Source organism: Salvia hispanica, chromosome 1, assembly GCF_023119035.1.
Source record: "Salvia hispanica cultivar TCC Black 2014 chromosome 1, UniMelb_Shisp_WGS_1.0, whole genome shotgun sequence".
Classification (NCBI taxonomy): Eukaryota; Viridiplantae; Streptophyta; class Magnoliopsida; order Lamiales; family Lamiaceae; genus Salvia; species Salvia hispanica.
This window is the reverse complement of record NC_062965.1, coordinates 51,647,382-51,659,316: the sequence shown is the minus strand read 5'-3', so window position 1 is coordinate 51,659,316 and position 11,935 is coordinate 51,647,382. Positions and strand designations below refer to the sequence as shown.

General features: G+C 38.9%; 2 protein-coding genes across 2 annotated transcripts; one reads left to right on the top strand and one right to left on the bottom strand.

Annotated features, from left to right (window-relative positions):
* Positions 1–1,490, top strand: LOC125204951. Its single transcript, XM_048103725.1, has 2 exons — positions 1–248; positions 396–1,490. Exon 2 carries the CDS (start codon positions 410–412, stop codon positions 1,337–1,339), a length of 930 nt encoding a protein of 309 aa, XP_047959682.1. The 5' UTR covers positions 1–248; positions 396–409; the 3' UTR covers positions 1,340–1,490.
* Positions 1,491–2,912: 1,422 nt separating this feature from the next.
* On the bottom strand, positions 2,913–5,936 carry LOC125216661 (putative late blight resistance protein homolog R1C-3). The gene is made up of 2 exons (XM_048118423.1): positions 3,274–5,936; positions 2,913–3,132 (listed from the first exon to the last, which is right to left on the bottom strand). The coding sequence occupies exon 1, from the start codon at positions 5,913–5,915 to the stop codon at positions 3,294–3,296; it is 2,622 nt and encodes an 873-aa protein (XP_047974380.1). The 5' UTR covers positions 5,916–5,936; the 3' UTR covers positions 2,913–3,132; positions 3,274–3,293.
* Between the last annotated feature and the right edge of the window lie 5,999 nt (positions 5,937–11,935).

Below are 11,935 nucleotides of genomic sequence, written 5' to 3'. Positions count from 1 at the left end.
TTGGCCAACCATTTTATCTCACTTTCACTGTGTGTATAAATGTGTGTCTTTGAATTTGACCCTTCCTTCCTCCGCTCCAATGGCGGACCCACCATCCCCACACTCTCTCTTCATTTTATGGCGTAAATATTCAACTTTTATTTCTTCTCTTTTTTCACCCTTTTTTCCACCTCCTAAAACTCAACCAAATCATCCGAGAGAGAGACGAAGAAGAACTCATCGATTATTATTTTTGAAGTGATTTGAAGGTGATGGAATGATCTTACCTTTTACACGCACTTCTTCAGATTCTCTCTCCTTTTCCCCCTTTCCAACTTTTGCAGCCATCACTTTCTGCTAGTTTACCAACTCCATCAATAACACTTTCAATTTCAATCACCTCTCTCTCTCTCTAGAAATTGATTCAGCCATGGATTCCGGCAATAGCGGGAGTATGCAATCCTCCAGCGGCGGCGACGATCAGGAATTCGATTCCAGCTCCTCTTTTCCTCCCAATTTCGCCTCAATCTCGGCGCCGCAGTTTCTCTCCAATCAAACCCCCAATTTCTTCGACGGTAATCTCCTGACGCAGAGTCTCGATCACGCCAGCGACGGCGATCTGATTTGGCCGAGGGGGGTGAGATCCGATGATAATCAAGCCTTCTCCAGCCTCGGGAGCTCGCCGGCGCCTAATCCGACTCCGGCGACGCCGCAGCAGCAGCAGAGGAACCCTAAGAAGCGGACGCGGGCGTCGCGGCGGGCGCCGACCACCGTGCTCACCACAGACACCAACAATTTCAGGCAAATGGTGCAGGAGTTCACCGGCGTCCCCGCCGCTCCGTTCTCCGGCGGCTCCCCGTACTCGCGGCGGATGGATCTGTTCTCCGCCGCCTCCGCCTTGCGATCCGCCGCGAATCTGGACGGCATCGGCCCGATCTACCCCCTCCGCCCCGCCGCGAATAAGATCCTCTCCCCTTTCTCCTCCTCCGCCGCCGCACCGCCGTCGCAGCTCCTCAATACCACCATGATTGACTCCATAGCTCCGACGACGGCGATCGCGTCAAAATCGAGCATCAATCCGAGCGATTTTCAGCTCTACCAGCAGAATCCGCAGATGAATTTCTCGAATCTGAGCGGCTTCGGCGCCTCCGCCTCCGCGGCGCCGAATCTGAGCAGGTGGAAAAGAGGGGAAACGGTGAGGAACAACGATTCGATTCACGAATTTGACGGAAACAGCAACAATATCAACAGCGGTGAATCGCTGAATTACAATTTGAATGGTGCGGAAAAAGGAGTGGAAAATGCTGCTTCTTCCATAGCTGAAGGTACAGTGGCTTCATGGATATGTTCTTCCGAATAATTAATTCTTTTATCTTTTTCTTTTTTCCTACTATATTAAGTTAAAGAATTATGGATTAGTGGTTAATTAATATACTTAATTATACTATGATATTGTATAAATGAATATTTTGGGGTTTTAGTTTAATTATAACCCATTTGAAGGATTATCATCGTCAATGCAGCTAATTATAGATATAATAAAGAAATTCGAATTGGAAATAATCGAGTTCCCATTAATGGAAATTTGGGCAGAAGATCTATGCATAAGTACATTTTGTTTGCATAAAAAGATTTGGAAAGTGGACATTTGTTTTTAGATTTTTCGTTGCTAATTTTAGGCACCTTAATTTTTTTTGTTATAAACTGTAAATAGTGTAAAAAAAATCTAGCGACACAATCAATTTTATTGGATTTTACTTAAAAATGGATATTTTAATTTTGGACTTAGTTAAAAAAGTTATCAATATTGTTCGATTTCTCCATCGCAAAATAAGCATTATGAGGTAGACAAACTTCAATATCTTTAAATGTGAATTTGTTTTTGATTAAAAATCAACAAAGTAAAGCACCATTAAATGACTTCTATTTCTTTTGGAGCTATGCATACTCAACATTACTTGAAGAAAAAGATGTGTTTCAAAAAAGTTGCACATTGACATTAATGATACATTAAAAAGTATTCCGACCCCTTTTGCTGTCTTGTTTGGCTGAAAACGATAATGAATATAGGATATGAACGTACATTAATAATCACAACATGTAAGCATGATTTAAACAACTCTTACACATAAGAAAAAGAGCATTCTACAACTTAAATGACAAGCACATGCATTTTAGGCAAGAATGGTTTGTGCAAATTAAGGGGCAGTTTGGTATGGTAGAGGCAGTTTGGTATCGTAGAGAAGATAAATAATCAAAATATGTCGAGAACGCACATTTTGAGTCTTTATCGTACAACTCCAAGATAGATGAGTTATCTACCTTATCAAACTGCCTCTAAATAAAGTAGGAAGGCTAACCTGTTAATCCTGTTGAGTCTTTCCATGACTCATCATCTTAAAAGGAAGAGTCTCAATAACCAAAGCGTTAAATGTTTCCGACAATTGTGCACCAGAAGCAACAACTAAGGAATTGCACTGATCTAATTCAATTATAGGAGTTGTGGTCATCAAGGGATCATACATCCAATCGAGTTGTTGTAATTTGTAGCGATGACTAATGCCTAGGAGCCTAAGTCGTGGGAGGCTTTCATGCTGAGCTCTACAACAAGTTTCGTTGTGTCTTGAATATTCGATTTCTACTACCCTAATTAGAGTTAGAGCAAAAGGTCAAAATGAGTGAAAAATATGGCCTAAAAATGTTTCATAGATGGATTCAAGATAGAGGAGTTACATAGGCTCAACAATCATTTGATACCATAATTAAGTTAGCATTATAAACTTAACAAATAACAACCATTTATTACACTAACAAACTAAATCAATATAAGTTATTATAAATTATGTTAGCACATCTTACCTATCAAACGAGGCTTTGATAATACAGCAAGATTATGAATATTTTAAACTATTCAACATAATATATAAAGATAGTGAAAATAATGCATATGGACGGATTGCATATAATCTTTGAATTGGGGAAATATGCATGCAATGTTTTCACACAAATAAATCTAACCGATAATAGTTTTGGTTACAAACATAAATCAGCATTCAACAACCCAATATCCTTAGATTCAGGAAACAACATGATAATACAATCGAGATGATGAAATAGGGGCATCGTCTGACCCCTTTTGCTCTCTCATTTTGCCTGGAAAATAATATAAGAATATAAAATGTGAGAGTACTTATATATTCAAAACATGTTACGTGACTTAAACAACCTATTGCTGTTCTCTTTGCTAATGCATTGATGTGGTTTGTGCAAATTAAGTGAAGTAGGAAGTCTAACCTGTTGGCCAAGTTGAGCGTCTAGCTACGGAAACTCATCTCAAACGTAGTGTACCAACGAACTATAAAGAGAGATTCTGGCCTCAATTGCATGGCAGAAGTGGTGGTGGCGATCAAAGGATTGCATTCAACTAATTCAATTGTTCGCGTTGTGGCCATTGATGAATCCGACGTCCAAACGAGTTGTTGCAACTTGTAGCAATGCCGGATGCTTAGAATGCCAAGCATTGGGAGGCTTCCATGTTGAGATCTCCATCGCACCAAATCAGTGTCTTCGATAATAAGTGTATCAAGCTTCAAAAAACACTGAGATTCTATATCCCAATATGGACCTTGAAAGGCATAGTGTTCTAACTTGAGGGTCACAAGATTTGGTAGTAGTAAACCAATGTCATTCATGTGCTTCCATGGACACCTTAAGCCACTCAACTGCAAGGATGTTAGACTTGATGGGAACATCGAAAGAGGAACTAGACACTCATACTTCATCTCAGGGTTCATTACGGCATAAGAGAGTGCCTCCAATTTTCGTAGTTCTTCTGAGATATAATCCAAGCCACTCAATTGGTTGACATCATCGTCATCATCATAAGGCTTCAACTCCATTAGAATAGCTAACGTCTTCAAATTAGGAATTCTTTTGAGAATTTCTCTAGTGCAACTCTTTACACTCACACCAATAAGCCCTGAGAGTTTGGCCAAAGTAGCATCAGAATCAGGGGATGGTAGGTCTCTTCCCGCAACATGAATAAGTCCCAATTCTTGCATGTCCCATATTTCCATTGGCATATACAACATAGCTCCACGCCTTATGATGTATATATGTCGATGGATAATCAAGTTTTGCAGCTGAAGAAGGTTGGATATGGAAACAGGAAGCTCACGGTTGCAAGTTAAAGCAAGATACTTTAAACAAACTAATTTCAGAATTTCAAGTGGAATATGGTAAAATCGAACATGAAGAGCATCTAGCACCCTGAGCAACTTGAAATCCATGGCATGTATTGGCACTGGATATTGGTGGTAAGGACCCAAACAAAGGAGGGAACGGGCAATGTGTGCACAATCATTTCTAATTGAATCATTAACTTCTTTGAAGGCAAATAGACTGTTGGAATGAGCACACAATCGGCGTTGGTCTTCCAAAACATCCTCACAACTATGTAAAACATGCAAAAACTTGATCTTACTAGCTTCTTTTTTACACACGTGTTGCCAGCAAGAATGCACGCGAAATGTCTTCATTGAAAACCAAGAGAGTTGACCGAATTCATCATACAGAACAAGATTAAACCAGTTACTAAGCATTGCCAAGTATTCGGCCATATATTGTTCAAAAGATTGTGTTCCCATCGGTGCAATGAATCCGTCACCACTTAATTGGTAGAAGAGATAGTGCATATCAATGTTTTTATATGGAGGGAAAGCTCCTACGTAGAGAAAAAACATTTTTAAAAATTGAGGTAGGTAGTCATAGCTTGGGAAAAGTACCTCTGATATTTGATCATATGCATTCACGAAGACTGAATTATATTGTTTTTTTACTACCTCGGTCCAGTATTCCGTGGTCTTTTCTTCTTTAGATAGGAGCTCTGCAACAGTAACTATTATAAGTGGAAGACCTTCACATTTGTACGCAATCTCCTCTCCCAATTTATTAAGGTGCGGAGGGAAACCATCTTCACGGAACACTTTCTCAGCTAGTAATTTCTTACTTTCTTCTTCATTCAACAAGCGTACTCGTAGAACTGGAGAATTGTCATTTGCTAGCCTGCTTGTAAGCAAAATTCGAACCTTTCCTTTTGGCAAGTTGTCCATTACTAGAGTGTCCCATTCCCATAAATCATCCAACACAATGAGACAATTCTTATCTTTCAATCTTTCATCCAAGACTCCAAGTAATTCCTCATCGTCATCATCCTCTCCTTGGGTTAGCATTTGGTCGCGAGTGCTGGGATCCACTTGAGCTAGAATGCATCGTAATATTTCATTGAATTCACATTTTCTGCCAACTTTGACCCATGCTCGAAGCTCAAAATGTCTCTGAATGGATGGATCGTCAAATACTTTTTTAGCAAGAGTCGTCTTTCCAACCCCTGCCATCCCGATAACTGATATCCAATCCCCTTCGTCTTCCACAAGATAATCCCTGAGCCGTTCGAATTGATCGGATAATCCAACCATCTTCGAATCGATGCTACTGAAATCAATTCTTGAGGAAATAGGTTCGCCTTCTTCTTCAGGCATATCCATCAGTTCAATAATGAACTCTGCCTCCATCACGATCACCCTCTCGACGAAGCAATCAACACTCTGTCGCAGACTCTGCAGATCTACAGAGAAAGACAAGTGATCTCTCTCGCTTTCGAGCTGTGGAAGAATCTGATCGTAGAAATGAGATTCGAGTAGATCTTCGAATTCCCATATGGCATCTTTGATTCGTTCATCCAAAGCATTCACCTTCGTCCTGATCATGCTGTACCCGGTGTCGTCCAATTTTAGCAGAACTATCTGCAAGTGTTCCATCTCATAGTAGGCGGGTTGTAAGATTTGTGGAGAGGGAGGAACTAGCGAAATGCGAGACGATTGTAGAATACACAGAATCGTGTTCTTGAGAGAAGCGGCGGCACCAAAAGCCGCCATCACTTGGATGGAAAAATGAATAAAAGTATGGGAAAAAACAAACTTTTTGAAAGTTTCGTAATTTTAGTAGACAATATAAAAAAAAAAATGTAATTAAAAGAGAATATATAAGGGTTATTTTAAATTCGTTTTATATGTATATTATATTTTATTGGCAGATAGAGTATTACTAAAAAAAGGTATGAGTTTATTCAAAACTTCCACATAAATTTAAATTGTAGTATATTGATTGGCGTATATTGTTCGAATGAAGGAGTATTGGGAAGTGGGATAGTTCAATAAAAGTTAATTTCGGTGTAAGCAAATCCAGTTGACTACAGTTTAAGATAAGAATATAACTTAGTAATCCGATTTCATAATCCTTAAAGAAGTCCAACAAATCACACTCTTCAAATTCAGGAGACAACATGGTAAAATTACAATTAAGGTCATTATAAGAATATACACATTTTAATTTATTTTAGATAGATAAGTACAAAATAGATGAGTTATTTTACCTATCGAACGAAAACTAGATGATGGGATACATAACTTCGGTAAACCAGAAAATGGGATGCATAACTTCAGACCCTCATGCTTTCCCATTACCTGAAACACAATACATGAATATCAGATGTGAGTGTATACATAAATATTGAAAACATGATACATGATTTAAACAATTATGCATAAGTTTATGGTTCTTATATTTGTTCTTGTGTTGGGTGTCCGAAAGCACAAGCACAAACTAACTAACAAGAAAAAAGCAGCCAACAAACTAAAACACACATACTACACTAAAATATGACAAAAGCATGGGAAGTTTTAATCAAAAGCACAAGCATTTTAGTTAAGAAAGAAATGGATTGATGAAGTAGGAGGGCTAACCTTTTAAGCAAGTTGAGTCTAGCTACGACTTCTCGTCTCAAAACGAGGAGTACCAAAGAACTGTAAAGTGATCTTCCGGCAATTGAAAGGCAGAAGCGACAACTAAGGGATTGCATTCAACTAATTCAATTGTAGTCGTTGTGACCATTGAGGTATCACGGATCCAATCGAGTTGTTGCAATTTGTAGCAATGGCGTATGCTCATGAGCTCAAGCCTTGGGAGGCTTCCATGTTGAGCCCTCCATCGACCAAATCGGTGTCTTCAATTACAAGTGTCTCAAGTTTCAAAAAACACCCTGATTCTATATTCTACTCTTGGCCTCGAAAGGCATAGTGTTCTAGTATGAGATTCTGAAGATTTGGTAGCCGAGAACCAATGTCATTCATGTGCTCCCATGGACACCCTAAGCCGGTTAAAATCAATTTCGAGAGACTTGATGGGAACATTGAAAGAGGAACTATGCACTCATACTTCATCTCAGGATTCTGTATACAACATGTAAGTGCAATCAAATTATAGAGTTCTTCTGATATATAATCGATGCCAATCAAGAGGTTGTCTTCATCATAAGGATTCAAATCCATCGTGATTCCTAATATTTTTAAATTAGGGATTCTTCTGAGAATTTCTCTTGAGCAACTCTGTGCACTCACACCAATAAGATTGGAGAGTTTTTCTAAAGTAGCATTAGAATTGGGGATTGGAAGGTCCCTCCCAAAAACTTGAATATGTTGTAGCTCTTTCATGTCCCATACTTCTACCGGCATATGGGATGGAGATCCGATGGTTTTAATGTCCAAATGAGGATGTATAATCAAGAATTGGAGGTGAAAAAGGTTTGAAATGGAAACTGGGAGCTCTTGACCGCAAGTTAGGGCAAGATACTTTAGGCTGACTAGTTTCAAAATTTCATGTGGAAAAGTATAATATCGGACATTAAGAGCTTCTAATGCCCTAAGCAACTTGAAATGCATGGCATATATTGGCACTGGATATTTGTGATAACGACCAAGACAAAGGAGAGAACGGGCAATAGAGGCGCAATCGCTTTTAATTGAATCATGCACTTGTTTGAAGACAAACAAAGTATTGTAATGGACACACAACCTTCGTTGGTCTATCATTCTATCATCGCAACTTTGTAAAACATGCAAAAACTTGATCTTCCTAGCTTCTTTCTTACATAAGTGCTGCTAGCAAGAATGCACTCGCAACTTGTTATTTGAAAACCAAGAATATGGATTTGATTCATGTGGAAGAAGATGATAATGGGAATCAAGCTTAACAATGCAATCTGCCATAAAAATATCCAAAGTTTGTTCCCAAAGCGGTTCAAGAAATCCCTCAGCACCCAACTGAAAGAAAAGGGTGCTTATTTTGATATCACAATAGGGAGGGAAAGCTCCCACATAGAGAAAAACCATTTTCAAATATTGATCCAAGTATTCATAGTTTGGGAAAAGTACCTCTAATATTTGATTATATGCATCCAAGAAAACCGAATTATGTTGTTTTTCAACTACTTCTGTCCAGTATTGTTTGACATTCTTGTTAACCTCTTCTCGGGTACCTTTGTTGTCTGATAGGACATCTTCAGCAATACTCTTGTTGGCTTTTGATAGGAGCTCTGCAACTGTAACTATTAAAAGTGGAAGACCTTCACATTTGTAGACAATTTTATCCCCCAATTCATCAAGGTGTGGAGGGAAACCCTCTTCACCGAACACCTTCTGACCAAGCAATTTCTTACTTTCTACTTCATCTAATAAGCGTACTTTTAGATACATAGTAGTTGTCTTTCTTTCCCTGCTTGTAAGCAAGAATCGGAAATTCTCTATTAGAAAGCTATCCATTACTCGTACGGCTTGGTTTATGTCCCATACATCATCCAATACGATGAGACATTTCTTATCCTTCATTCTCTCTTCCAAGAGTATGATCAATTTCACATCGTCACCATCCTCTCCTTGGGCCAGCACTTGTTTGTAAGTGTTGGGAACCACTTGAGCTAGAATGCACTATAATACTTCATTGTATTCACACTTTCTCCCCATTTTGACCCATGCTCGATGATCGAAATGCCTCTGAATGGATGGATCGTCAAAGACTTTCTTAGCAAGAGTTGTCTTTCCAACTCCTGCCATACCATTAACAAATAACCAATTAGCTTCGTCTTTTGCACAAAGAAAATCCCTGATTTCTTCAAATTGATCAGACAATCCAACCATCTCTGAGTTGATTCCACCAAAATCAATTCTTGAGGAAATAGGCACACCTTCTTCTTCAGGCATATTCACCAGTTCAATATCGTATTCCTCCTCCATCACAGTCACCCTCTCGACGAAGCAATCAACGCTACAACGCAGACTCTGCAGATCTACTACGAAAGACAAGTCATCTCTCACCCCTCCTGAGCTTTCGAGCTGTGGAAGAATCTGATTGGTGTAATGGGATTCGAGTAAATCTTCGAATTCCCATACGGCCTCTTTGATTCGTTCATCCAAAACATTCACCTTCGTCCTGATCTTGCTGAAGCCGGTCTCTTCCAACTTCAGCAGAACTTTCTGCAAGCGACTCATGGCGTCGTAGACGGTTTGTAAGATTTGTGGAGATGGAGGAACCAGCGAAATCCGAGACGATTGTAGAATAGTCTGAATGGTATTATTGAGAGAAATTTCTGCACCATAAGCAGCCATCTTGATTGAAATATGAACTATGAAGAAAGAGTAGGCTACAATTGTAGATGGTTGAGGATTTTGAAATTCTGGGATTCAATTGGTAAAGTTGGTATTGCAACACCAATAATTGTTACCAATGGCCATTAAACTATCATGGTTTAATTTAAAGTATATCTTTTGATCTGTACAAATTTCATTTGTCTATTAGTATAATTTATTTATAATCATACCTGCTCAATTATTGAAGATGACAATCAGCCTTGCTAATAGAAAACTAATTTAAGCCGGCTGCACAGATTCCTGAAGGTATCTACTCCTAATCAGAGATGGTTGGGTTATCTTATGCAATAAGATATAATCCAACCATCTTTGAAGAAACCAGCATTGCTAATAGAAAACTAATTTATCCACTCTAACTAATTTCTTGCCGTAATTGTCGTTTGCTTGGGTAAGAATTTGGTGGTGAGTGTTGGGATCCACTTGATCTAGAATGCATCGCATTGTTTCCTTGAATTCACATTTTCTTCCCACTTTGACCCATGCTCGAAGCTCGAAATGTCTTTGAATCAATGGATCATCAAACACTTTCTTAGCATGAGTCGTCTTTCCAACACCTGCCATCCCAGTAACTAACAACCGATTCCCTCTATCATTGATCAAATAATCCTTGACTCGTTGATAATCCAGCCATCTTTGAGTTGATTCCACCAAAATCAATTCTTGAGGGAAGAGGTTCACCTTCTTCTTCAGATATATTCAGCAGTTCAATATCTTACTCTACCTCCATCGCCATCACCCTCTCGATGAAGCAATCAACTCTTTGCCGCAGACTCTCTGCATATCTACATAGAAAGACGAGCGATCTCTCACACCTCTTGATGGCCTTTCGAGCTGTGGAAGAATCTGATCCGTGAAAAGGGATTCAAGTAAATCTTCGAATTCCCATATGGCCTCTTTGATTCGTTCATCCAAATCATTCACCTTCGCCCTGATCTTTTTACAGCTGATGCTGTCCAATTTTAGCAGAACTTTTTGCAGACGGCACATGGATTCGTTTGCGGATTGTACGATTTGTAGAGAGGGAGAAACCAACGAAATACGGGACAGATTGTACAATACGCTGAATTGTATTCTTAAGAGAAACCGATGCACCATAAGCCGCCATAACTTAGATTGTCAATTGAATCATTAAGGCAGATTACGCTTCAATAGTTAAAAGGAAAACTTGATTGAAGCTCATGCAAGAAAAAAGTTGATTGATTTGTCTAATAGTAGAAGACTAGAAGTATAATTTAAACATAATCATGCTCATACAACCTCAATTACTGAAGTCGACAATCAGCTTTGTTACAGAAAACAAATTTAAGCCGGCTGCAGAAATAATATTTTTAATTGAAATTGTTGTGACAAATCGGGCAATTGTGAATCGAGAAACAAAAGAACGTAAATAGACACAGAATTTACGTGGTTCACCAACGTTGTGTTGGCTACGTCCACGGGCAAAAATGGAGAACAAATTGTATTATGACTGCAGTTTTCAGATACAGATTATGTGCTCTACTCCCATATATATAGGCACACATTAGACAGACTGGGCTTAGGAAACATAATCCTATCCCTATTAGGAAACCTAATCCTATACAAATTCAAGGCATACTAACAAATCTCCACCTTGACTTGAATTCTCCCTTGCAGACGCATCATCATAACACCAGACGAACAAACTTCTCCATTCTTGCCTCAGATTTGCCCTCCACGGGCAACTAACAGCTCATAACATTAAGCAAGTCCAAATAATGTTGGAACTTGCTCTGCGGGACTGACTTGGTGAACATATCAGCAGGATTATCAGCAGTACCTACTTTCTTCACCTCAATTCTCTTCTCATCTCTTAGAAAATGATACCTCATATCAATATGCTTAGTCCTTTCATTAAGGAATTGAATTAGAGATGTATATATACTCTCCATGGCTTACGGTTTCAGCCCCAATTTGATCAAGTGAGCTGATTCTTCTTCAACACCTTAAACCCCTCTTTCTCTTCCTTAATTGCAAACCAGTCCCTCAACTTAGTAAGTTGTTCAATTGCTCCCATCACTTCCAACATTTCCAACCACTGCAAAATGACAAATAAAGGTTTGAGAAAACTTTGATCAACCAAGTATATAGGCCGATAATTAGTAGCTGCATGGATGATTCTAAGTTGCTTTTCATCCATTTAGGTGGTGTTCAGTTTTCAAGATAAAATAATATCAAGATGCAATTTATAATTGAGTTGTGAGATTATTTTAGTCATAGGGGGGTTAGCTATGACTAATTATCCCATGATTATCCATCTAGGATTGAGTTGTGGGGTTGAATTTCATGAACCAAACACACTACAAATTTAATCCTGGATACAATATTGCAAACTGAACACCCCCTTAAAGTTTCCTCTCTCACACCCTCGTAAAGGGGTTCCATATATGCCAGAG